Source organism: Copadichromis virginalis, linkage group LG23, assembly GCF_057382275.1.
Source record: "Copadichromis virginalis isolate Kocher_CV1m ecotype Utaka linkage group LG23, C_Virginalis_male_GT1.1, whole genome shotgun sequence".
Lineage (NCBI taxonomy): Eukaryota > Metazoa > Chordata > Actinopteri > Cichliformes > Cichlidae > Copadichromis > Copadichromis virginalis.
Genome location: NC_140639.1, coordinates 6584667 through 6612121, shown reverse-complemented (window position 1 = coordinate 6612121; position 27455 = coordinate 6584667). Strand labels below are relative to the sequence as shown.

General features: G+C 40.7%; 1 protein-coding gene across 3 annotated transcripts in view; it reads right to left on the bottom strand.

The window, feature by feature from the left end:
- ddr2a (discoidin domain receptor tyrosine kinase 2a) overlaps window positions 1–27225 on the bottom strand; it is a 31495-nt gene extending 4270 nt beyond the window's left edge. For 2 of the 3 annotated variants that reach the window (XM_085448683.1, XM_085448685.1), the window contains exons 1-11: window positions 27064–27225; window positions 13307–13420; window positions 5289–5391; window positions 4512–4743; window positions 4112–4259; window positions 2815–2917; window positions 1735–1918; window positions 1410–1650; window positions 925–984; window positions 363–499; window positions 61–274 (exon numbers count right to left, since the gene is read on the bottom strand). In XM_085448683.1, coding sequence (XP_085304809.1) covers window positions 61–274; window positions 363–499; window positions 925–984; window positions 1410–1650; window positions 1735–1918; window positions 2815–2917; window positions 4112–4259; window positions 4512–4743; window positions 5289–5391; window positions 13307–13388 — 1504 coding nt within the window. In that variant the 5' untranslated portion in view covers window positions 13389–13420; window positions 27064–27225. Of the gene's footprint in view, window positions 1–42; window positions 275–362; window positions 500–924; window positions 985–1409; window positions 1651–1734; window positions 1919–2814; window positions 2918–4111; window positions 4260–4511; window positions 4744–5288; window positions 5392–13306; window positions 13421–27063 lie in introns of all 3 variants that reach the window. The other variant, XM_085448684.1, reaches the window with a different exon arrangement.
- Between the last annotated feature and the right edge of the window lie 230 nt (window positions 27226–27455).

Genomic DNA, 27455 nt, shown 5'->3' with positions numbered 1-27455 from the left:
AATCAGTGCAAATGAATATAAATACTTTGAATTTGTAAGTACCCGTGTTTGCCTGCTTACTGGGCTCTTCTGTTCTCTGTGAAAACTCCGGCAGCTTACTTATGAGGCGCGAAGGTTCCTGGTAGTCTGGACCGAGAGGAAAGATGTGCTCATAGGTGGAATTAGACTCCTGTGCATTGGTTGTATTCGACTGGTTGTGGGTGTGGTAGCCCAGTGTTTCACTCTGTATTGACAAACTAGTAGTTAGTTCGTCATCCAGCATCTGACGAGAGGCCTGAAATAAAAGATATAGAGGTGAAGAAACAGAACTGATCGCTTCTCAGAAGAAAGCTTCAGCTGAAATGCACAAACCGTGTGCTCACCTTCTCCAGCATCTTCTGCCACACCTGCCTCCACAGCATAATCACAATTATGGCTACAAGGATAAAGATAATGGCCACTAAACAGCCAATCAGAATGCGGGTGTTGCTGTCATCTACTTTGTGTGTGGGGTCATCTTCTGCAGTGAAACAGAGAGAGAGGCAAGAGTTGAAGATTTTGAAGTGGAGTGTGCTCTTGCAGACCAGCCCAGGCCTTTCACCCTATGACAGCTGGACGGACCTGCTTTTGAGGGTTAGTTAACATTAATTTTGTGAAAATATCCATTTACGGCACTGCATATCTAAAACCTGCTTAAATCAGTTTGTAAAATGCAAATGAAACATGGAAGTAAACAAATAATAATAAATCTCAATTGCTTTTCATTGATTGGAATAAGAAAACAGCAAAGAGACATCAGTAAGTTAAACCCTTGATAGTTTGCATGCTGTGTTGGTGCATTCATTATCACTGCCAAATGCTCAGACCAATGTCGTTGGGTGTTGCCACAGATTTTGTAACTGATAGGTGTATTATTAGTGTAAGTGAGGTGAGTATTGCACTAACCTGGTGGTGTGTTAGGTGTTTGCTCGGGTGGAGCCAGCGTTGTGTTGTACATGGCTGTGTCTGAAAGGGCAGATGGCACAGAGTTGATCGGAAATTAGCCGAGCTTGTCAACTTTTTATTAAAGCATAGTGAGAAAATAGTAGTATTTAGTATTTTTTCAGTAATTCCAGACTTGCAAAGAGAGGAAGTGGTGCCCTCAAGCACTTGGTGCTATTTGCAGAAGTCAAACGAGGGGCAGCCAATCAGAAGAAGGCAGGCTTATATGAGGCAGGAGTGAAAGCTACTTGTTTCAGACAGTGGATTGAAGAAAGGGCTGCACAAAGCCCACTATAAAATCCCAGTATGGCATAAGTATTTTTTTTAACCATATGAAAGTACTTTAATCAATAAAAACACAGAGCTTGAAATGAGCATGACAGCATACAAACCTATTCTAAATACATAACAGACTAGCAGAGAGCATCACACAGCTCTCAAATGTGTACCTGACTGGAAGGTGATCTCGCTGAACAGCATCCAGGCATCAGCAAAATAGAACTGGCACTTGATGGCACTGGCCATGTGATTAGCCAGGTTGACGATGACGAAGCGGGCAGTCGGATTCTTCTCATCCGCCGCTGGGCTGAAGGAGAGTGGCGTGGCCTCCCAGTCCGAGTCAGAGCGGAAGTAACAAACCACCTGACGGAAGGCTTTGACGTGTCTCGAGAACATGTTGTTGCAGTGGACCTGAGCGGGGAAAAAGCCACCCGGTGAGATGTGTGGAGCTGAACAGTCATGGAGAATTTCAGCTTTTCTGATCACGAACCTCACCTTCATCGTGGTAAAGTTTCGTATGCGGTCAAACTCAAACATTATTTCTACAAATCCACTCGGGAAGCTCTCATTGTTCCAGCCCACGTAGTCATATCCTGGCCATCCATTGCGTTCATGACTTACTGTAAAATCGTCCAGGCCACACACTCCATCAGTCAGCTGGCCCAAGCCCTCTGTCATACTGAGAAACAGAGAGGTAGAGCATGCTTAATGCTCCGATCTTAAATTCTATGGAGCCTCATACTGAAGAATAACTGTTACTACAACTGGTTACTAAAACAGAAGTTGAAGAAACGTCTTTTCAATGCATTTAGCCGAGAGATTAAAACATTTGGGGAAGAGGTCAGTGTGACATGTGGTGTGATTAACTCAGAAGAAATTCCACTTGATCCAAAGGTATTTGTGTTTGGCTTGTAACTAAGGACGTCACTATATTTAAATTAAATAAATAAAAAAACAATACAACAATGAATCTTGAGAGTAAAATATCATGTTTCAAATGCCAAAAAGCTACAGGCATTGTTTTGAAGAGAGAACTATTATGCACTGGATAATACAAATTATATCACAATATAAATCTGAAGGGCAAAAATAAATAATTTTTGGAAAGGTTAACTAGCCCTAGTAGGAACACTTTTCATATGTTGATCCAGCACTAGGTGGCAGCATTGCATAAATCATTTTTTAATCTTTGGCTTTTGGCTTTGATATTGTAATATGGTCCATTTTCTTTTCCCTCTGCCCTTTTTCCTTGACAGAGAAAAGAAGCTTTGTGTCATGGAGGAGATTATTCACCCTACCATAACCCAAACATGAATGTCAACAAAATACTCAGATTGGTTCAATCTGGTTTTGTAACTGTGTGAGCGGGCTTGACTCAATTATTCCCATGAGGTATTGCCTAACAGTAAACCACCATGGCCCACTCACCACTGTCTGTCTCTGCTGTCACCATAGAAACTGGACAACAACATGGCAAAGGGGAGGATTGTAAGAAGGTGGATGTAAAGTGAGAGGGTTGTGTGTGATGGAGGAAAATGACAAAAAAAAAACCCAATACATTAAACAGTCACACACCTGTAGATGATCGCTCCATCATACACAGAGTCATTGAGATAAACAGGATAAGCGGGCAAATTCATCTGTTCTCCCACTGGAACGTTGTATGAAACAAGGCCGTCTGCAAAGCAAAGAAAAATTATTCTTTTCTCTTTTTTAAGTGAGAATCCCATGGACTTTTATGAGATCCATCATTCACGTCATGCAGAAAGCCTTTGTTGAAAACCACAAAGTTTGTTTTACATTGTAGTTCAGATTTTTACCAAAATGTCAAGCGTCACAAGAGACGGGTGGAATTTTCCACTTTGGTAGCAGTAATAGTCCTCGATGAAGAGGCAGAACGAGGAAACGAAGAATATAAATGTAATGTTTAGGAGCAGTATGGGAGAAACGGGACTGTTTTGCCAGCGCTGAGAAAAGAAGGACTTTATGTAGCACAAGGAATGAACAAAACCGACTGAATAGCACTTTTACTTTAAGACACCCCCTTAAAGCTTCTAACAAGCTGGAGGTAAAGTGACTTTTAAAAAGCAGTTGCTTTCTTTTTTTCTTTGTCATCCTCATGCGAGCAAAACAATCTGCTAACATGACCAATAAAGTCTGCTTCACAAACATTTCACTACTTCATATTCAAAACCTATTCAGCCATGCAGTATTATTTCATGCACTAAAATCTGGAAATGTTTCAACAAAGGCACCTTTTTCATGGGACTGTGTAAAAAAATATGGCAAAATACGTCAAAGGTTTATTCAATGTTGTAGTTCAATGCATTTAATCAAAACTGAAAGTGCATTTGCAGGAGTAATGTCATTAATTAACCAGCTTTTTATTGATTCATTAGCTATACACGTGAATTTTAAACAAGGATGTGTTCACATGAGCATAAGAAGCATGCAGGGTTTCAAAATAATACATCATGGCATTTGTGCCAGTTTTAAAGCTGGTTTTGGGCATTGATTTTTGCATAATATTTAAGGGAGCAGAGACAGAGAAAAAGTGCTTTAAAAAGTACACGTTGGCTCTTTTTTCACTGATTAATAAAAAAAAGTTACCATGTAAAGGGACTAAAGTGCCTATAAAGTAGATGTTTAATATTTTTCTTGCCATATACTCATTAAGGGCACCAGTGTTTTTCAGACACTGCCCTGCCTGTCATTAAAAAGCAACAGATCCTCAGCTGATCCTCTCTATCTTTATGGGCTCAAAGATGAGGAGGATTTGTTGAATTGCCTTTACAGTTCTTTGCACATTATTCATTATATTTCCCACTTTTCCCTCTGCACGGTTTTCCCTTCCACCTGATCCACCACTTACCCAGCCATTCACAGCCATAGAGCTCCACTCTCATGCAGACATTCATGGAGTGGTCTGTGACTGGCATGAAGCGGACATAGCGAGCAATTATGGGCGGTTCGAGGTCCTTGAGGACAATGTCGTAGGCGTTTCTGTTTCCCTCAATCACCTGGAGGTCAAACAAATGCACTGTTATGGCAGACACTAATGACTGAGAGTCACAGAGTTTATAGATAGCAAAGCCATTGCATCACTTTAAACGCAGTCATAATAGGTCCAAGTAATGAGAGGCACTAAAAGGGTAAAATCAGTACAGCGTTATCATTTGCTGTAAAGGTCCAAATAGATATGACTGCCAAACCAGAAAAAGATGTAATTTCACCTGATTTACTGCAGAGGACAAACTCTATGGTGCATTTACCTGCTTGCCCTGTCTGTTTCTCCACGAGATCCAGCGACTGCCATCACGACTGTACTTGATCTTGTACATCTGGGCAAACTCATTACCCATGCCTCCTGCGTGACGACCTTGGGTGCCCACGAGCGTGATAAAGTGGAGGGAGCGCAGGTCAATCTGGAGGAATTCCTTCAGGTTGTCTGGCTCCACTGTTATCTCCGGACACCACGCGCCATCGCCCTCCTCAAAGTCCAACCTGGAGAAATAAATGGAGGGAGAGAGAAAGACAAATAATAGTAGATGTGCACATTAGAATTACAGCCGGAAAGGGAGCAATAGAGCAGAAACGTTAGGACTTGACAGAGAAGAAAAAGGTGAGAGGAAAGTAAAAGTGAGTTCAGTGTTGGATTTCAGTTCCTGCAGCCTGCTATGAAAACACTTTTGGTGAAAGGCTGCATCGTAAATTCATCTTAAAGTGTTAATTTCAGGCAGGGGCCTGGCACAGGAAAGACGGCGCTGGGCAAGACTGAAACTCCAGCCAGGATGGATGGGGAAAGTATATTACATCATTATCCTGATACTTACTGAGGGCCACCCAAGTTCTAGAGCAGACACACACAGAGACACACAATCATGCGGCTGTAGGTTAGAACTGATACCCCAGTCTGTGGTTAACTGCAAATAAACAGGCACAGGCACCTTGCAGGATAAACCACCCACACATATACACACACACTCACTCATTATCAGGGTACACATGCCATGAAACACGTATGTAAGAGTTTGTAGAGAGATACCTACCTGCCGTATCTTGCAGCTGTGGATTCAGACCACTGACTAGAAGCAGAAATGTCCTCATCCTGTATCTGTCCTCCTGACATCCCCAGAGGATACCGGCACACACCTGAAACACCACAACATCCATCAATTGAAATCACAAATATGCAAGCAGACAGACAAAGCAGCCTGATGTTTTCTCAGCCATAAACACCACCGAGCCAGTGGGGTGCATGTGGCGGGGGGATGGGGGTTGCTGATTACAAGTACTGCTGTCAATGAGAAGCTTTTTCTCTTTACTAGCACTTGTGAAAGCAGTAATTCTCTTTTAACTTGCTGTGAGTCCACTTTTGATTATGCAATTATGAAAAGGCCAGAGTTACACAGTAGCATTTTGGTAACGACGCAAGCAGGAAAATATGATTTTTCCACTGGTTTCCTTTTTTTCAGCCTATTAAAAATTCTGATGAGGGAAAAATGGAAACCAGATTGGTTAGTATTACACAGCTTGCAGAAAGTAACTTAGTACATATACTCAGCTACTTTAGTCAGGAAATGTTTGTAGTCTAACGTTTTTTGTAATTGTGTTTATCTACTCTGAAATTGTGTATTTTTAACAGCACTCAAGTTGCTCTGTGTCTTTAGCTACAGTTTCTTTTGTCATCGGTTTTGAGTTTTTGTGAGCTCATGTTTTCTTTTGTTTTGAGCATGATTCATATTTTGTTTGGGTTTTGTTCTTCATTTTTGTTTAAATTTAGCTTTCTGTTTTATTTATTATACCTTCCTGGTGGTCCTACTTTATATTTAGCCTGTCATTTGAGTCTTGCTTTTTAGTTTGTCTTTTTGATTGGGTTTGTGTGTGTGTGTCTAGTTTGCACTTAGCTTTCTATTCATTAAGGTATTTTTTTTTAATTATCTTGTGCTTAGAAGCCTTGTTTATTTTCTGATGCTTTGTATGGGCTCTTTATGGTCTATTTCCTACTTTTGCTGTTTAAGACTGAAGTCTGTTTGCGTTCCTTTATTTGTTGAGTCTTTGTTACTTTTGGTGGCATTTATTTTTAAATTAATTTCACCTCTATGCTCCTTCTCTGTCCCTCCATAACTCTGTGTTTGCCCTTTTACTTTCAGTGTTCCTGTTTTCCTTCTCATCTCCTGTGTCAAGTTAGTTTTTTTCTCGTTTAGTCTTTATTTCCCATTTTATTTTGGTCAATGTTTAGCTTTCTGTATTTTGTCTAGTTTTACTACACCTGCCCATTGTCTTGATTGTTTTCAGCTTTGTTTAGTTCCCCAACTGTGTTCTCTTCCCTCATTACCTCTTCTGTATATATGTATGTATTGTCTCAGCCTTCCTTTGTCACATTGTATATTTAGCTGTATATTCTCTGAGCTTGGTTTTCTGTATATTTGAAGTCCCTGGATTTACTTTCTGAATAACTGGGTATGGACTATCAGCATTAAATGTCCTCTTTGTGTTTGCCTTCTGTGTTCCTGTGTCTTGCTGCCTATGTTGGAAATGAATCCATATTCCACATGTGTGTCTTGGCAGAATGACATTTTAAAGAATGACAACATCAGATATAAAGCATAATGATACATATATAAAGAAGCTGCCTACATATTGATGCATTAATGAAAGAAAATACTAAAACACTGACACAGACAATTATGTTTTCATAGTGGAGTAATATTTAACTATATTACTTGGCTAATCCTAACTCAGATGTGAGTGGTTTTCTCAGTGTGACGATGTCCCCATCCAGTGGATGCGAGGGTGTCACTGAACAGTTTGATATGTGCACAATGTAAATCACACTCTCTGGCCTTTCCAGTAATCAGACCCTAACCAAACTGAACACCCACAGGAGACTGTGGACCAGTGACAGTGCTTTCCACCACCAAAAGCACTGTCATGACAGAAAAATGGAAAAATGTTTTTCCAAGCTTCCAGTAGAGCCACCCACCACCTTGGTAAGACACTCTTTATTGGGTTGTTTTCTCTTTGTTTGTCACCCATTTTTATCAGCCCTTTGAAAAAAACAGTTAGCTTTAAAAACACTAATACATTTAGCTCAACCTCAATATATCCTCTTGTTTAAAAAATGAAAGGTTTTTCAGCCCAGCTATTTTTGAATTCTTGGAATTTAGTAGAGGTTCCTTGTAGTTAGAATAATCCTCATGATGGTCTTTGCTATAGCCGGTCAGTTCACCCACTGATTGGCCGCCCCTCACAAGCAGAAGGCTAGAAAAAAGCAGGTTTATGGCACTTCTGTGCTCACAGCCAGAGCTGTGTGTCTGAAATAATCATTTTTAGGACATCCACTCTCAATGAGCAGAAATCCGTTTAAAACCACTGATTAGGAGCTAAATTTTCTCAGTCTAGAGTATGTGCTTTTGTACACAAGCTTACTAACAATATATATGATCAAAATAAGAGAAACTATAATAGGTCCACTTTAAGAAGACTCAAAGCTAAATATCTCTTGGCCATGTCTTTACAAACAGCAGTAAATATTGTATCAATCTTCTAGTCTAACTCGTTCCACCTCTGTTAAACCTGCAGTCGCACCAACATATCATCACGGTATTTTTTAACTTGATAAGAGGACCACTTCTACTTAAGTGTTTCTTTTTAAGCAGGAATTTCCTGGGAGACTGTCCACCTCCTGTACTTAAATCAGTTATCACACTGTTAAGCAAACGTCTCCCCTAACTCTCCCCAGACCCTCCGCAGTGCTCGACGGTGATGAAAATTCAAACTCGTACTCAAACATTCACCAGACAGAAATATTTCATTCCCAGCTTCTGTCAAGAAACCTGAAAAACTTGATGGATAGTGCTGGACGAAGGGGTGGGGCAGTGCTGTGGGAGGACTGCACACATATGCATGCGCATACACACACGACTACACACTCTGTGCCCTCAAATTGTGGTTCCTTATTGAAATAATAAGCTGTATCCATTCGGTGTTTCTGCCAGTGAAAACAGCACTGGTATCAAGCACATGAGGATTGAGTTATTCTATGCATGTGTGTGTGTGTGTGTGTGTGTGTGTGTGTGTGTGTGTGTGTGTGTGTGTGTGTGTGTGTGTGTGTGTGTGTGTGTGTCTATGGTCAGAGTGACTGGTGCCCCCACTGTGCGGTCAATAAAACCATTATGCCCATCGTTTCCTACATGGCCCTCCACCCCCTCAAGCTCCTTTCTTCCTCTCTCCCCTGTGTCCCATCCTGTGTGGTCCCTCCTTGCTCTCCTCTGACCATCTGAGTGGTTAAAAGAGATTAAAGTTAACAGCATGCTTTACAAAATCTTCATCTCATTAAGACTCAGTGAGCTAGAGGCTAACTGAGCGTGATCCAGCCAACATGGCATCTATTAACTTTTATACGCCTCTGAATGAATTAAGCGATTTATGGGTGTTTTCAGAGGCCAAAAAAGGGGCACTCTTGACAGGTTGGGAGAGATACTATGTTTGGCTCCTAGACTAATTCCACCTAATAGGATATGACCACCATGCAACCTGTTTTGAACCATGTATGAAAGAGTCTTTGAAAAATTTGATTTCTGCATGTGTGATAGCATCAGGTCGCAGCCTTTAGCTAGGTTGGAGGTGGAAGTTAAAGGGAGTCTGATCAAGTTCGCCTGGCCCCTTGTTTCACAAAAAAACCCTTTGAGAAGATGCCAGCAAGAGCTTGAGGTCCAAGGCCTCCTGTGTCCTCCTCTTGCTCTTTATGTCTCCCTGTTATTCTTTCTTCCTCTGATCCTAATCTCCTCCAAATATTTGCTTAATAGTCGAGATGGGGAGACGCCTTACGTTTTGGAAGTTGGAGCGCGCACAGATACACAAAAGAGCAAGAGTAGATGAAACCACAAACACGCATGAAAGCTTCGTTTTGGCAGTGACACGGTGAAGGAAGCACAAACAAAAACTCTTCCAGATGTCTACATTTACCTCCTCTGACCTCCTCTCATCTTGTCCTCACTAACCTTTGCTGCCCTCCTCACTCCATCCCGCATCATTTATCCCCTACTGTTTATATCCCTCCCCTCCTACAATTTCTCTCCATGCACCAGATCGCTGTGGCAATAAACAGACCACATCAACCAAAACCATCCTACTCGTCTCATGTTCCAAGTAAATTAGTGGTATCCTTCGATGCGTAATTACAAAACAATTTCAGGTGCTCGAACTGCACGAATGACAGCTGGAGTAAAGGGGAAAAAATAATCAAACCTCCTTCAAGATGAACTGCAGAGATGTGTAATACACGAATCCCAATCCAGTCAAAGAACTACACTGTTTGAAAACAAACGATGAATAGTAATCACTGGTTTCAGACTGACATGTAGCTGAAATCTGTCCTTTTGTGGCAGCTCAGTCCAGCTAGATTAGGGGGTTTGAGGTGGTTGGCGCTCCCGCACTTTTGAATGCCAGTAGAGTCTCGTTCGCACAGAGGTGAAGAGTGTAAACAGACACTGAGGTGGAGAGTGAGTGAGCAAAGCACAGCAGCTCTTGTTATTTACTTTAACTGTCTCTGCTATGAAACACAGTCAAAAGTTAAGAGAATACTTTCAGTGACCATTTTGAGGTGAAATTGCCCAAGACGCAACGAATGAAACAGGAGCCATTATCAGACCCTTTAACCACATCCCAGAGAGAGTCAAAGCGAGAAAGAGGCGGGTTTCAGTACGCCCTGCCGGATGTGTGACCGCTCTTCCAAATGTTGGTTTTTGCTGTGTTTATTTATCTACCCGACCCACTCAGAGGTGACCCCCGGGGTGAGTTGTGGGGGCAGTCCAGTGTGTGCATTTGGATGTATGGACACATACCCCACTCCCCTTATGTGCACACCCACCACCACCATCACCACAACCCATCAGGCTTCACATTGAGCTGCGCTATCTAAAAATATCCCCCGTGAAAAAAGGTGGAAAAATACTTGCCTTGTGTGGTGGAGGAATAAAGAGAGAGAGCGATGAAGAAGCAATGGACCAAACCTCTCGCTCACCTCTTGATTTTTACCGCACCCTGCACTGAAAGGCAGACTTGTTCTTTAGCTTTTGCAGCTCAACCACTGACTGCACAGACACACACACACACACCGCAGTCATGAAAGTTTATGTTCACATACCTGTCCCTTATGTGTCAGTCATGTTTTGGTTTCATTGCCTATAAATAAGCTGTCTGCTTTATTGTATCTCCGAGACCATGACCATGTAAACTTATAGCAGCCACTGTGGCCACAAATGGGAATTTACATGGTTATGGCTCAAGTCAGTCACCTAAGTCAGTTGCTTTAAAGCTGAATTAATCAATATTTCTATCAAAAAATTGCATGTGATATGAAAGGTTTGCTGTGCATACCATTTTAGCAGCTTCTGGGTCAATGGTGGGCAATTAATTTCCCCAAGGACACACATTAGAAACTGGGGCTTTAGTGGAAGTTTGCACCGGAAGGTTGCCGGTTCGAGCCCCGGCTTGGACAGTCTCGGTTGTTGTGTCCTTTGGCAAGACACTTCACCCGTTGCCTACTGGTGGTGGTCAGAGGGCCCGGTGGCGTCAGTGTCCGGCAGCCTCTGTCAGTGCGCCCCAGGGTGGCTGTGGCTACAATCTGGCTTGCCATCACCAATATGTGTGTGAATGGGTGGATGACTGGATGTGTAAAGCACTTAGGGGTACTTAGGGACTAGTAAAGCGCTATACAAATACAGGCCATTTACCATTAGCATCCAGGCTGTAAATATAAACCATTAACCAAGTTATTTGACTATAAGCTTCTTGATATTTAGGTTGCAGCAGCAAATTTGCAAAGACTGGCATTTAATTAATTCCTCACCTCACATAATTTATATTCTTATTGTAGTGAAATTCACTTTTATAAGCTCTCAAATTCGACTGCATTCATTCATTCAAGACTTAAACATCCTCAAAAGAAGAAGCCCACACAATAATAGTACTGCCCAATATTTGGATGCTCTGCCCTGGCCTGTGCTCGTGTCCACACTTCCTCCCCGCCCTCCTCCTCTCTCTACAGTGAAATAAAGTTCGCCTACTCACGATTAAAATGGGAAAAACAGGGATGGTATAACTCCATTGCTTGGGAATTTTAAACAGGGGAAAGTTGGCATCACTCAGCATCTTAGCTCCACTAAATTCAGCAGTGAATATTTCCACACAGTGAAAAAACGACTCACTTCTCAATGCAGCACAAGTAAAGCATTAGACAGAATTATAGGTGGATATGTCCTGCTTCCGTTTATTACAGCAGGTTGAGATTTGAGTTTTTAGCGGAGGACAGTGACAGCGGATGTGAATGCTTTAAACAATGGTTTGGATCAGATTTTAAACGGGATCAAAGGTCTTAAATGGTGAACTTGTTGAACGCTGACAACGATCAGATACACAAACAGTCTTTTCCTTGACTTATAAGTGGTCAGATACTGGGAATTGCACACCCCACAGACACACACACACAAACACAGAAATGGTGGGGAGAAAGACAGAGCCTATTTCAATGGACTTTCCTGCTGTCAGAATGTCTGGTATGCATTAGCCACAGACTCCAGTGGGATAGCTGGATCACAGCATGCGTGTGCATGCGGGTATATGCATGCAAGCAGGCGCACAAACACGCACACATGCATTCACTCACTCACAAAAACAAGGAAAGAAGACAGACAAGAGGGAGAAGCTTTAACAGAGTCAAACACTCAACGTGTAATTGAGAAGATGTCTCATAAGACATGTTTGAAAGTTTTGGTACTGAATCCTGAAAAGGCTTTCACATATGGCTATATAGGTCAGAAATGCAGCTATTAATAACTACGTATGAGGAAATGCTTGAAAGTAACCACAGCATGCAGGCACTATTTTACTTATACTCCTTGACACCCTTTGATCTCAATTGCAACCAGGCTGAATTTATTCTGTTGTCTTTGGATTGATGAATAAATGAGTGCCAGAGTGAGTCAGGTTCAAATGTGCGTTTACCTGTGATGTGGTTGTGTAAGTATTTGTGTTTGCCTGTGCAGTTCAGTGGTGAGAATGAGAAAGAAACATGTAGAAAACAGCTGTTGTTTAAAAAAAGGAAAAAGAAAAGTTGTGTTTCTTAAAAAAATACTTTGGTTTGGTGGGTTTGAAAAATGTAATGTTTGTAGTTTTGTTTCAGCAGTGTCCATTTGAGAGAGCAGAAAACCCCCAGGCCTGTCATCATGACCTCATGTTTGCTTTTACTTTCATACTTTCTCAAAATAAAATTGGGTTTACGGTCTTAAAATGCTGCAGAACATCATGTAAGAAAGTTTTATTTTGAAAGTGGAAGTGGGGTGTAGAAAGGCTGGAGGATGTGGAAGTGATGGGGCACTTTTTTTTTTCCACTGTTGTTTTTTTTTTTTTAACATTTCTTGGCAGAGCTGTCGGGATATAACCTGTAAACCCTGTTTTGAACTTTTCTGACAAAACCATTATTAATTACTGTTATTAGATCTGAAATACTGTGGCATATATGTCATTCATTATTCTTTCAACAATAAAGAAAACTGAACCTGATGACAGAAGCTTTGAAACTGAAATCATAAACAGTAGCCAGCTCGAGGTTTTTACTGGCAAATATCTGCTGCATTTCTACAATTTCAACAATAACTAGAAAGCTCTCTTTGGTTGCTTTTTGACTCAATCTTTGCCCATTAAATGTTGCTACCCCATTTCCTTGTAAAAAAAATTATTGGTCCCTTTTCATTGACATCACAAAAACCACACATACATTGAAGAGAGAGCTGGAGAAAGGCGTGCATGCTGGGATCAAAGAGGCCAAACCAGAAAGAGAGGACCACATGGCTCCCACAATGCAGCACTTATCCAAAATCTGAATCAGTTGCAGTCTGGACTGTTGGGCTGCAGCACTGAGTCCAAAAATCCCCACTCAAAACTCACAAAAGTGGTTTTATAGTATTCACAAACTCTTGAATATGACCTTATTACACCCTCAGACACCCAAGGACAGAAAAATGGGAGCTCAACACAGTACGTCATCTCATTTTGCACACACCTGGGTTGACCTGTGACGTGACGCCTCCTAACAAATAGACAAGGATGAGCAGGAGGAAGTGAATGTCCCACAGGTGCTTCATCCCAAACACGTGCAAAGAGACAGACTTCCAACCTGAAAGACAAGATGGAAACAGCGGGTTATGCAAACACCTGAAAGACAGTTTCATAAACTCGGGGATAAAACTGTGAACTCTTTGGTGCCTGCAGGATGACCAGATTACATTTTGTACTAACTCCTCCTGTATTCATGGGAACAAAAACATTTGTTTAGATATATAAGAGGAAAATGGCAGTTTAATTGGAAACATGTTTTTATTTCACTCAATAAAAAACACAATAACTGCCACCGAAAACTGGAATTTCCCTTTATTTAGAGCTTTATCGCTCTGTGAAAGAGCTATTAAAATCTAACTGTAGGGATGTTTAAATTTCAGCCAAAGAAGACAAAATAGTCTCAGTTAAAGTTGGGTTTTTTTATGATTTTACATAATGCACACTAATTATAGGAAGAAATGAGGAACGAATAAACGAAGGGACAAATTATGAAGCGAGGGGGAAAGAGACGTTGAGGCACTGAGTCACAGACATGACCTCAGCTGGAAGGCCGCACAGCCAACCAGCCGCCTCCAACTGACCAGTCCATCCAACAACAGAGAGAAACACCTAGTTTCAGCTAGTTTCTCACCAAATCCAATTCATAATCAGCCTTTATTTGTAGCACTTTTTAGATTACATTTACAAATGCTGTGACTGTGCAAATGTAAAAGTGCAAAAAGTGATGAAAGAGATCAGTGAAATGCCAGCGTGCTTGATCTTTTTAAAGGAGACTATTAAAACTCTGAACAGCTTCGCCAGCATTAGCAAAAGCTTCCACTTATGTTTCCGCACTAAATTTGCACATTCCTGATCACCGTGTGTCTGCTTGAAGAAATCAGAACTTAACACCTGAAGTCTAGTTTTGCTTTAACATTTTACAGCGTAGAATACTCTACACGCTGTTCAGCTGTTTGGTAGTAGAGGAAATCAATAAAGCAAGGTTATCTCAACTAAAACACACGTGATGCAAAGCAAAACTAAGAGAACATTGTGGGAATTTTCATAAAGAAACATCACAGTGAGTGTGTGTGTGTCTGTATCGAACATTTCCTGGTCTTCGTCTCGGGCCAAAAGCAACATATTCCTGACATTCTCCCACTGAAATAACAAAAGGAGCAGCAGTCTGGTCAATGAAACAGAGTTTCACCACAGTGCAGGCCTCTGTTCATTTTATTTCATGTTCAATCTGCTGTCATCTGTTTCAAGATTTGCTGAAACTTCAGTTTGTCCAAATCAAACATATATGCGGTACAGGATCTGTCCGCCTATAGATACGCCTGCACTGCAGCATGTGTTTCTAAACATTACCTGACTAAGACGCACACAGGAACAAGTGCACTCAGATTGGACATTAAATGTGCAGGTAACGATAACAGGTAACGATAAGATAAATTCAAAGATAGTGAGCACTCCTCCTGTGTTTTTCATCCTTCATTCAGCTCTGTCACCTAAATCAAACAGTGTATTTTCAGTTTTGAGGATAAATGAGGAGTGTAAGGCAAGGCAAGTTTATTTATATAGCACAATTCAACAACAAGGTCATTCAAAGTGCTTTACAGAGACATTAAAAAACAAAAACAAATAAAAAAAAGCATGATTTAAAATTGATTAAAAAAACAGTAGATAAAATCAGAACAGTTGATAAAATCAGTAGCTAAAATGTAAGTTTTGAAATTTAAGCTTAAAGTGTGGATTTGGTGTTTTATTCAAATGCTGCTGAGAACAGGTGAGTCTTCAACCTGGATTTAAATAAACTGAGTGTTTCAGCTGATGTGAGGCTTTCTGGGAGTTTGTTCCAGATATATGGAGCATAAAAGCTGAATGCAGCTTCTCCGTGTCTGGTTCTGACTCTGGGAACTGATAAAAAACCGGATCCAGATGACCTGAGGGATCTGGAAGGTTCATACTGGGTCAGGAGGTGTAATATAGCTTTGTAGCCCTGAGCTTACACTGTTTTTACAAGAAGTTTAGAATCGCGCCTTATGTTTAAGAACAAAATCCTATCAAAATGCTTGATTTAGCATTAGTTGTACATTAGTTATGAATTCTCTGATTGCTTGAGCACAGAGAACAGAGAGTCCACCCAGTGCATGTTGTGAAACTTATTACACCCTGACTTGCCTCTTTCATTGTACCTTCACACATAATCTCATTGCTTTTTCTTACTGCTATTTCCTGCAGCTTCATGTTACGGCCATTTCCCACTGAGACGCTTTTGCTAAGCTTAATTCCTCTTGGCATTTCGTAGCTAATGAAACACAAACACCTGATGGCTTGCGTGTATGTGGCAGTCAAAAATGTGTTTACCATGTGCTGGAGAACATTTATGTAAAGACTGCCTGTATTGTATGTCCGGGAGGAGAACTGACTTTTGGTTATACATTTGGAGACTCTCAAAGGAGCATACCAGTGTGTTTGCGTGCAAACATACATTTCACATTACTGCTCACCAACTATCAGACAGTCTGGAGCGCTTTAGATCTAAACTTAAATATGTGGACTGACAAAACTGAGCACAGAGAGGCTGAATCCCCAGACCATGTCTCCTGTTGATAATTGGTGGTCCCCTGAGTTGTAATCAACAGATCAAAAGGCCAGCCTCTGAAACACCTCCAAAGCACTATCTCTAAAACTAATGATCAGATATACTTTCAGTAAGCGAGCAAAGCACGCTGTAATCACAGATGACTCCTGTGGATAAAGACAAACTTGAAAAACCTGCAGGTTTTACACAAATAAAGGCGGGGTACATTTGACAAACACAAAAAGTGAGTCTGAAATGTCTTTAAATGGCAACAACACCAAGAAAAACATGTTTTAGATAATAATGGCTTTTTATTCTCTTGCCAAAAGTAAAATGTCTAGCTTTCATTTGTTTGTTGTATGGGGATGAGAGGCCCTTTAAGATGCTGGAATTTTGCATGTTCGCTCCATGTCTGCATGGGTTTTCTTCAAAAACATCCATGTTAGGTAAACTGATGATTCTAAATTGGCCCTGTGTGTGAATGTGAGCATGCATGGTTGTCTAGATCTCTGTGTTAACCTTTCAGAAGACTAATGACTGACACAGGGTGTACCTGTGCAAGTCATTTGTGTACCTAGGAGTACCTGATGTACCAAGGATAGACTCCAGTCCCACCACAACCCTGAATGGATAAGCAGAGGAAAATGTATGGCCTATTATTTATTAAAGTTTTTAACTTTTTCTCAGCTTTAAACATCATTTTTTTAAGGTTTCCTCATATAAATATTCCAAAGTTTAATCAGTAACAGCTTCAAAACTGCAATTTGAAAATGAATACATTTGGACTCTGCTGCTCTGGAGAATTTGGGCAATAAATTTCCTTATCACTCACTTGATACAACTGAACTTCCCCTAAAACTCATTACATCTTTACTCTGCGAATGTGATACAACAAAAATGAAACACAAATAATCATATAACTGTTTAGTCAGTTATAAAAACCCCAGCTCTGTTTTTACAGCAGACGGATCCTAATTCCCGATTCACGGACCTTCAGAAAGTTAGAAAGTGTTGAACAACCACAGATCTCGACATAATTTACTTTAAGATTTAATTGCAGAGGTTTGGAAAGTGCTTAATATGGTAATAAAGACTACTGTGAAAGCTCAAATTGTAGTAAGAACACCGGGAATCTGAGTGAAAAGACTCGGCTCAGCAGCAGCCTGGATAAACTACGTATGTTGTGACAAAATCAAATCTAGAAGGCAAAAAAATGTAACTATAAAGTCTAATCTATAAAAATTAAGCCCGTTTTTTAAGAGTTGTTTGCTTCCCCGGAATACAGCTACACAACTTCCAGGTGTGTTTTCCATACCTGTATTAATAAAACAGCTTTTATTCCCTGTTATAGTAACATCAGATCAGTCCACAGTGCTAAGAACCCAGCACAGGTCCACATTTCTGGAAAGTTCTCTCCGCTCTCCTCTTACAGGAACACGGCAGGAAAAACTTATTCATATCCTATCTCCGTTTCAAAAGGTATCCTTTCCAGGGATTTTTCCTTTGCACTTCCAAAGAAAAATTTCAGACTTTCATGTGAAAAAAATAAAGAAAAACAGAAAGTATCTCATTAAACTATTACTAAACCATGTAATATGATTAAAATATAATTGGTGAGTAATTTTAAAGTGTACTATTATTCATCATATTATGTATATTTAACATTTTCCATAAAGAGAAAATTAGCTGTCTCATTTCATGATGAAATACACAAGTAGCAATGGTGAAGTAAAAGACGGGGAAACTGGAGACCAGCTGCACAAACCCTTCAGAGGTGAATTTATTCTGATAGCTCCTGAGAGACACCACAGGAAAAAGTTAGGAGAGCTGGGTATACACAGACACCCCCACCTGTACATATGCAGAACAACCTCCAGGCCCTTTGTTATTCAGCCTGCTGGAGCACACACGGGATTCAAATTCTCTGAGGTGAAAATGGAAATAGTGTCCCCTTCCAGGTACGATATGTCTGCCATTTTCCTGCTAATTAAACAATCCTTCAACACTAGCAGGCAGAGTTTGGTTTGGATATCACTGGTCTGAGGTAAAGTCTGCTCTCTACTGTGACGATGGCGCCCAGGTAAACCGGGTCCAAATTTGGCCTGCATTTTTCACAACATGCAATCCAGTGTAAACAGCGAGACTGAGAACCACGGGAGGGGAGAAACGAGGTGAGGATGGAAGCACAAAAGAGGTGTTGGATGAAAAAGGGCTATGATTCCATAGAGGACATGTCAACTCATAAACGGAGCTCTGAGGAAGAAGGAAAGCAAGATGAATTATAACGAGCGTGTTTTACGGTTGTTGTCATGGTGTAGTTCTTAAAGTGATGTCCAGAGGCCTCGCTTTGGGATCGGTTATATGTAAAAGATGGATGTAGCCACCGTTACATCACCCATTAGTTAATGAAATCCTGTTATGAACTGTTAGGGTGATCATTTTTACCAATTTGCTGCAATTTTGGTGTTGTAACCACACTGACGACTGAGAGGCGGGTCTGACTGGGAAACTGAGGGATAATGCACCTTGCCAAACACAAGGTGGACTCCACAAACAAAGGTGGATATACCCTTTTACCCTATTAGGGGCTGTTTTCTTAGGAAATTATTATTATGAAGTGTTAAACTTGTTAAAATGTTTTTAAGAAGGTCTAGGGCCATTTTTCTTAGATCTATAATCCAGTGTATTTTCTCAACATGGCCACAAAAAGGTAAGTTTAATTTATCTTTCACACTTTTGGAAGGAACAAACATCTTTGATATACAGTTTGTAGTCTGGTACTGTATTTCTGATCCTTCTTGCCTTATAACTTTCTCACTTTGAACATGACTTAGGCATATCAAAGTATCTGTGTGCCGCCTCACGTTTTAAATTCATAGACATGAGAGAGTCTACACCTCTGATCACCTATCTTTTAAGACAGCTAACCTTCAGGAAAGTCTATACCGGTGCAAGGCCCGCTCAAGGTTCACATTTCTGAAAATAAACTGCGGACACTTCCAAAAGCTTTCAGAAAAAGAACAAAAAATAAACCTGAGCAGAAAGTGTATAAAGCAATCAAAACAAAAGGCTTTAGAGTAGCAGGCATGACACATTTCAATGTGTCCGGGGAAACTTTCCTGTTACAAGTTATTCTGTAAAAGCATACAAATCTATAGTAAAAATATAGTCCAAAGAGGCCACAAAATTTAGGAAAAAAAGTCAAATATATGACTTCACCAGTTTATAATTGTCAAGAGTGACAAGATACATAACAGAGTGGTGAGTTTCACATCAGTTCCACCTTACCGAGCTGTATCTCCAGACTATAAGTTATAAATGCCGAGGCAATAGCTCAAAAGGAAAATTGGCCTCATTTACTGTATTCCAACTCCAAAAGTTTCCTTTTTCCCTGAGTGAAAATGTTTAGCCATCGGTGGGATGAAGAGTCCCTGAGGATGGCCTTTTTTCTGGTTTCATATGCTGCCATAGACATAACTATTTAGCATATAAAAAACAGAAAGCATGGAAATTTCTTCTTTTAAATACATCTGTGTGCCTCCCCTAGGACTGCAAACATCCATCCATCCATCCATTCGCTTCCGCTTATCCTTTTCAGGGGACTGTAAACATAATATGCTAAATGTCATAATGGAGTGCTCTATCTTCAGTCACAATATTAGGCAAGAACCCGATTTTCAGCTGAGGTTAAACTCATCTGTCATTATTAGTGTCATTTTGAAACTCTGATTGTTTATGAAGAAACTTGTTATAATTCCACATCATCAAGAGTTACATTTACATACATATTCCCCATGCAGGAAATCATGACCGCGAGGGGCCTCACCCTCAGGTCGGCTGAGACACAGGCTTACATGTTCAGCCCCTCATGGGTCGATAAGTTAGCCCTCCTGGTGAAAAGAATACTTTGACATGTTGGGAGACATGTTATTTTCCCTTCCTGCAAAGACTTAGATTAGACGATAAATACTTTTCTCCTATGTGTCTCTTTACAAAAAGCTGCTGTCAGCCACTGGTTATATTAGCTTAATCTAATCTAACTTGTTCTGTTTTTCTATTTGCATAGATGTCTTTATAAGTGTGAAAATTGGGTGCTAGCAGGCCAGAAAAAGGCTATTTGACTCCCCAGTCTTGAGTGTTTATCCTATGCTAAGCTAAGTAGATACTTGCAGTAAATTCCTACTGAGCTGTGCGTTCACATGTTCTCCAGGAGGATGAATTTCCAGAGTCAGAAGGTCATTCTTCTGACGTTGTGTTCAAGTGCTTTAAGTCAGAAAATGGAAATAACATGGATGCTACAATGAGAAACTGTTTCTTGCATATAATAAATAAAATAGTTTTACTTGAATTGTTTATGTATTCACTGATAATAAGCTTTCTAGCTAGTCTCAGACAGTGTAGATGGATGGCAAGTAATGTTACAATCTAATACAGTACTACAGATTAAATGATACTATAAAAGTGGTCTGCAATATGTGAATTTCCACGATTGACCAAAAGCTGCTATAGCCAACAAAACATTTCCTTTCATACTCCGCGTGTGCTTTTATGACGTCAAGAACTCGGCAAATCATGTGCAGAACTTGGAAAAGTTGTTGTTCCAACTTGAGGGGGTGTTTTGGTGAACTTTTTCCAGCCGGGAACCTTTTTTTTCCCGATTATTCCAACACCAAATGAATCCACAAAAGAGCTGGATGTCCTCAAAACAGATTCAAATGCAATACTTTAGCACCAATAATGAATTGTTATTTTCCTCTTGACTTACAATATAGTCCAGCATAACAGCTATTTATACATACTGTCTTACCAAGACTCAAATATGATAGAAAACGTGCTTTAAATGTTCCTGCTCGCACTGGGAGTTTTTGGGTTACTTTACATTTTACACAAAATCTTACATGCTAGAGGCTAGACCCCACTCAGGACAACATCTATGGCCAAAGCTATTCAGAGTTATTGCATGTTAGAACAGACATTATGTTTTTTAGAAATAATGACTTTCAGCCTCTGTGATAGGGCTCTAGCCTTTGATTGAAAACAGGTTGTTATAAACCAAGCGGTGATCAGCAGCAAGCAAAGTTTATTATCTAGCTGGAGCAGAACGTTCCTGAATGGAATAACTGTTTGCTCAAATTTCTGTTTCTGGGGTCGATATCAGGTCTCTCTTGGCTAGTTCAGGAAGTGGTGAAGGACAGATATTCCACTCAGAAACCCACAAGGCCGCAGAAAGAAACACACGCACAGCACACACATTTTTTAACCTGAAGGACGTCTTAAATACCTTTGAGGTAAACTGATGAGTCTGGACAATTCAGAAGAATAACTATTCAACCTAAATATTAAGGCAGTCTCACAGGCGCTCATGCACTGATTGCAAAGTCCTCCTGCAGAGCACTCACATTGCCAAAGAAAAAAAAATGCACAGGGATTTTATTTTGTTTTCCCAGGCTTTATATGTTTGTGTAAATAATTTAATTTGCTCGGGAGTAACGGGCAAAGCACACAGAGTAACACTGGTGCACCAGGGCCTGCAGCCTGGGAAAAACTGTAAAGTCAACACACAGGTTTACCTGGCTCTACTCCCTGCCTCTCTCACATACAAACACACAGCAGCATCAACATCTGAGGTTTTACAGGATCCCTCGCATCCCAGGCGAGGCTGGCACGGTTGAGAAAGACTGAGAATTTCACCATCCAGGCACCAAAAACTGTCCTGCCAATATCAGTGGCCAGACAGAAGAGGAGGGGGTGAAGGAAAGCACAAAGGCCTGAGGCTAGGGAGGCACTTAGAAAATTATATCTTCTGTTTTATAATCACAACGCTAAAACACAGGCCATAATTTCTGTCAAACTGTATGACTTCACGTTGATTAAAATATGAAATTTAACTACAGTGCTTTTAGAAAATAAAAATAACTGCATGACAGGTTAATTTCCAGGGTAAACACATTATAATGTCACTGCTCAATTCTCGCTTTTCCATTTGCTCATATTTTACTCTGCTTCCTAGATATCGCCCCTTGTCCCGACTGACTGCACAAAGGCTCTTGATTTAAGAAGCACAGGAAGGATGGAGCGTAATCTTATGCTAATACTAAGCCCACTAACATACGGCAAAGTGGCATGTCTTGATTTATGAGATGAATCGTTATCAGTTTGCCAAATCTGAACACATTTTAATGGCCACTAAATCATTTTGATCTTATGAATAAAACAATAAAACACATCTATTAGCTACCTTGTATTTTTAAACTGGGTTTTGTTGGAGACCTGGAATGTAATGGAGCCTGTCTTTAAAGCACTTCTATTGTTCAAATGGTATCAATAGTAGACTGAAGTCTGAAGCCCAAGATTTGGGCTCATAAGGATTACTTACACACATGCTGATCTCATTATCTATTATTAACTTTGGTCAGATTTAATATGAGTAAATACATAAGGCAGAAAATAAGAAAATGCTTAAAAGTCAACCATTATTTTTCTTATCTATTATTTTCCCCTCATTTTTGTTTTCTGTGTTAATGCCAGGAAACGTGGTAGAAAAATTATGAGCATGAGTACCAAACTGGTAATAAGATAATAAGAAGCACTTTTGCACCGAGAGCCACGCCCTGCATAGAGCACATGTACTAGTGTGAGTGTGTTTATGTGCACAGGTCTGATTGCTATTCAGTGCACCCGTATGCTATGCACCATAACCATCCACATGTGCTTTCTATTATATCCTCTTGTTTCTCCCTTAAGGCTGTAATATAGAATCACAGATATTTTATTTTTATGGAAAAGTATGGAATCCGAATTGTATTTCACAACCAGACCCAGGTGGAGCCATGTAAACACACAGCCGTAAAATCTTAGAATGAGGAGCAGGGACATGCATGGAAGAAGGCCCACACACACACACACACACACACACACACACACACACACACACAATTAAATTATTGTGACTGGAAAGGAAAAACGCCACGGAAAACAATCCTCTATTGTCCACATAAAATGTTGTGACATGTGGGGAGAAGTCCTTAGTTACATGCTTAAATGTGGGATATCTTACACCACATATGCAAATGTGACACGGCAGACTTTAAATGCTGCTCTGCGACACTGTGGATGAATACAAGATTCCGCTTCCTAAGCAATAGTTTTACAGTAACGTGAAACCCAAAGCTGAAAAGCAAAGGTCCTTCACTGCTTCACTGGTTGGAGACAACCTCTGCCGGATCTCTTCACATAAACAGTCTGTTTTTTGTTGCCTTCGTGTTGTTTATTTCCTTTAAAAAGCTGTGCAGGGGAAATATTATGTGTCACATCTTGTGTCGAGGCGTCTTTTTTGTTTTTTCTTTATTACTGAGTCACAAAGCTGCTTTATTTATTTATTTATTGTTATCCTGGAACAGCAGTCACAAAGCGCTGTAGAAGAAACACCATATCACACGCAGCTTTGTGACATACTGTCATATTTCACTTTGTTTTAAGCTTCGCAGAAATTTCTCTATTTAAAAAAAGCCAGTAGTCAAACTCCACAGAGCTGGAGTAAGTGGTTCAAAGCATAAGGCAACCTGTCTTCGTACTGCTTGCTGACATGATGGCTTAAAGGCTGCGTAAGGCGGTTGTCCCACCAATACACTATGTAATAAAGCAAAGGGGTTTTTCTTTTACAGCATAACTGTGTACAACGCATTCAGCCAGGAGCACACCTGTTGGAGTACGCCAGCGATGGTGCCACTGGGGACTGAAACTTGCCTGAGGACACGAACTGTTCAAGCCAGTGTACAAGTGCTTGTAAAAAAAAGGCTGTAAAAATGGAGAAAGAATGTGAGAACCTGCAGGAGAGACTGAAGCGTCATTTTTAGCACCCTCAGGCTGACCGGGCACAGAGTTTTACCTGCAAACTCCACCAAAATATTTCGACAAAGGCACAAACTGTTCATTGTGAATATTGTGCAGCTACAGGCTGTGTTTGTTATGTAAGGAGAGTAGCCCAAAATCTATGAGTGGAGATCCAGTTTGATTGAATATGCAGGCCCTGAACTTTACAGCTACACTGTCAGATTGGAAAAACAGCATCTCACGCCAATTTCCATCTCCCCCGTTAAAGCAGAGCTCTATCCGCCACACGGCGCCCAGCTCAAGAGCACTTGTGCATTGAAGCCATTTGACTGTGGCAGTTGGGGCTGTCTTAAATTTAAACAGCACACTGACTCACAAATATCAGTGACTGCCACTGAAGTGAATAATATATAAAAAAAAATACATTCACTGCCACCCACTTTCAAACTGAAAGCGCATTCTTGTCCAAAAGGTCACTAATTAAAACAGAATGATTTCAATAAATTCTTTTGTATTTTTTGTAACAGGATCAAATAAAAACAAGTCGACACAGCAGAGCAGATAGCAGTGGTTCCAGAAAAAAAGGCCGGCGTTGTCCATGCAGTGACAACTCAGCAGTGACAACTCATTCAAAGCCAAGACTGTCATTTGTACCCAGCAGCAGCAGGCTGCAGCGAGTCATGAGGTTTTTCTCATGTTGAGATATTGCCTCAGAGTGTCCCTGACACTCTGTAATTAGGGAAGGCATGAGAGAACTGAGGTGAAGAGATGGATGATGAGCATCAGACAAACAAACAAACAAGAAAAGACTTCCACATGTAAACAGGAGAAGGAGGACAGCTGAGGACACGTGCAAACAGAAAGAGGAGGATTTCTGACTGCTTTGTGTTAATGAGCACCTCTAGCTTGGCTCCTTTATAATTACCTAGCTTTCATGATACACATCGAGAATAAGCTCTCTCTGGACAAAAGCAGCGAGCTTAATAATTATTCTACAGCGGAAATTAAATATATGTTTTCCATGACTGAAGACAAATCAACATATAGTTTTCAGAGAAACACCAATTAGACATACTCAGAAATAAGAAGGACAAAGGTAGACTTCTCTGGGTTACACGTTGCGTAATGCCCCTCAAAAGAAAGGTGATGATATGGGTGGTGGTTTGGGCAGGGTCGAAGTTCAAGCACATGTGGGATTACAAAGTCAACAGCGCAGTATTTTAGCCATGACGTTCCCTGAAATGGATCTATTTATGCCAAATTACAGCATGCACCTCAGCTAACGAGCGCACAGCTGGTTTTCTCCTGCCAGAGGCATTGATTTGAAAACACTTCCAATCAAACAAGGTCAGTGTCGGGTTACTGCTAAGCTAAGTAAGCACCGGGTGCCTCTAGTGCAGTGTTTTGAAAGTAGGGTTGAAATTACAACCTTTGCTGTGGTGTGTGATTTGGGTCTGTATGTGAGGATGTCAGTCAGCGTCAAAGCTCGAGACAGAAGGGTTGCTAATTGAAAGGGCGTGCAGGAGAAATGCATAATTCCTCCTGTTGCTTCTTTTATTCTCTCTATCTGGGTGTGCGCCTATATGCATCTGCACACAGCTGCTCATCAGATACTGACATATATGGAGAACAGAGTGATGGCATGTGCTTAAACCAACAGTCTGAGCAAGTAAAATATATGGGTCCACTCCCCTCTTGCATCAACCACAAGTGTTTCATATATTTCAACGTAATAGGAAATAACTTCTTTTAATTCTGCTTTGGCAAAGAACTCAATTATTATGATAAAGATGGTTTCCTATTAACACAATAACACGCCAAGCAGGGACACAACAAAGAGAGCTTAAAGGAAAAAGCCACACCCATATAGTCTTACACTGCAATAAATCCACAGTTTGTTGTAATCAGTACATTCCTGGACTTAATTTGCGGTGATGTTATGAAATCTGACTTATTGCTTTCTTTTGTCTGTTCCTACTCTATTACTTATTTGGTCCTCACAGAGAAAGTGTCTGATCTAATAGCAGAGATAGCATTTGCAATTACAGTCCTGCACAGAAGTCACAGCCTTGTGCCATCAACAGTGTCTCAGCAATCAGCTCTAATAAAATAGTGCATTTTTTTGTCAAATCACTTCAGATATTATGAAGCCACTGGGGTCAGCATCAGGTTTTTGCATTACTGGAATGAAAGTGCTTGTCCAGAAAAGAAATCCATCCCCATATTAGACCCAGACTACATATGCATACCTGAGTGTCAGCGTGACCTTCCTCTAACAATTATTCCATTGATCAGAGCCACCTCTCATGACTGTTCACCTCAGCTGGGCACCGTGGTTCAAATGTCAAAGCTCTGAGCTCATAGTCCATATCCTGCGCTCTTCAGCAAAGCACAAAAGCGACCTCTGTGTGAACATCTATTACCCACATACCGCAGGATGATACCTACATACCACCTACGTAACACCTACACCGAAGTACACACATCACCTCAGTGACACAAAGGCGTGTTTTTTTTTTAGAAAGCTGCAACTTCAAATTTCAACATTTCACCAGGTGACCACAGAGAGGATCTAAGCAGCATGAAATGAGTCAGTTGTTTTAGTTTTCCAAAACTTCCAGGCCACAAAAACACACACAAAATATGTGTGAGTTTGATGCACGGCAGTAGAAAAGAAGTCACATCATTTTTTCATTAGCTATGCCCGTAAAAATAATACGCACAGTCATTCGGCACAGAAGAGAGGGGTTTGTATGATGAAGTCAATACCGCAACAAACTCCAGAATTATATTTAAGCCAGTCAACAGTAGACATGTGTGTTGTCTTAAAGTTACAGTAAGCACATAGAGAATAAAAAATACTCCACATCGGAAGATCTTAGCCTGCAAAGAGAAGTTTGCATTATATTCTTTCCTTCAATTTTAATTTCCATTAGAAATAAAAAGATTTTTAGGAGTGAAAAGAAGGAATTGGCCTCAATCACATTTGAAGTCAACCGCAGCAAAGCCAAACGGTAAGTAATAGCTTCTGTTGAAAACAGCTGCATCCACTGCAGAGCAGACAGGAGTCTGAATGCGGCACCGCATCGCTCTGTTCTGCTGTCCACGCTTCTCGTCTGCCATGCAAACAGAAGCTGCTTCAGTCACAAAAGTACACAGAAGTCTGGATCGCGTGTGCAAACGGGCCTCCCAAGAGGAAATAATTCAAGGAGAGAGCCAAGAAAGCTGATCAGTCTTAACAGTCCTAACATAGAGAATAAAAAGTTGTTGTTTTTTTAAAGTAAAAGAAATGAGTGACTTACTTCTAAGAAGGTTTTATTTTCATTTCAAACCATTTGTTCACTGATGGTTTTAGATTATTCCAGTGAGACGCAGGCGGCTGGATGTAACCCTCCAAACCTTGCTCTCTGTTGCTCGCTCACTCTCTGTCCGTCAGTTGCCTTCACCAGGACTCACTGGGCTGATGTAAGACACCCCTGCAAATAGGGGGGGGAAAAAGAGGGAGAGAAGAGAAACAGAGTAAGAGAGAGAGAGAGCGAGAGAGGGAGGGAGGAAAAAAATCACATGCTGTGGATTCCTGGGAGTTTGCCAACGTCCCAGAATTCCACATGCCACACATAAGGTTTCAATTAAAGACACACACAAAAAATCCAAAGCTCAATCAAAAAGCTTTCTTCCTCCTGAAAGGAACCTT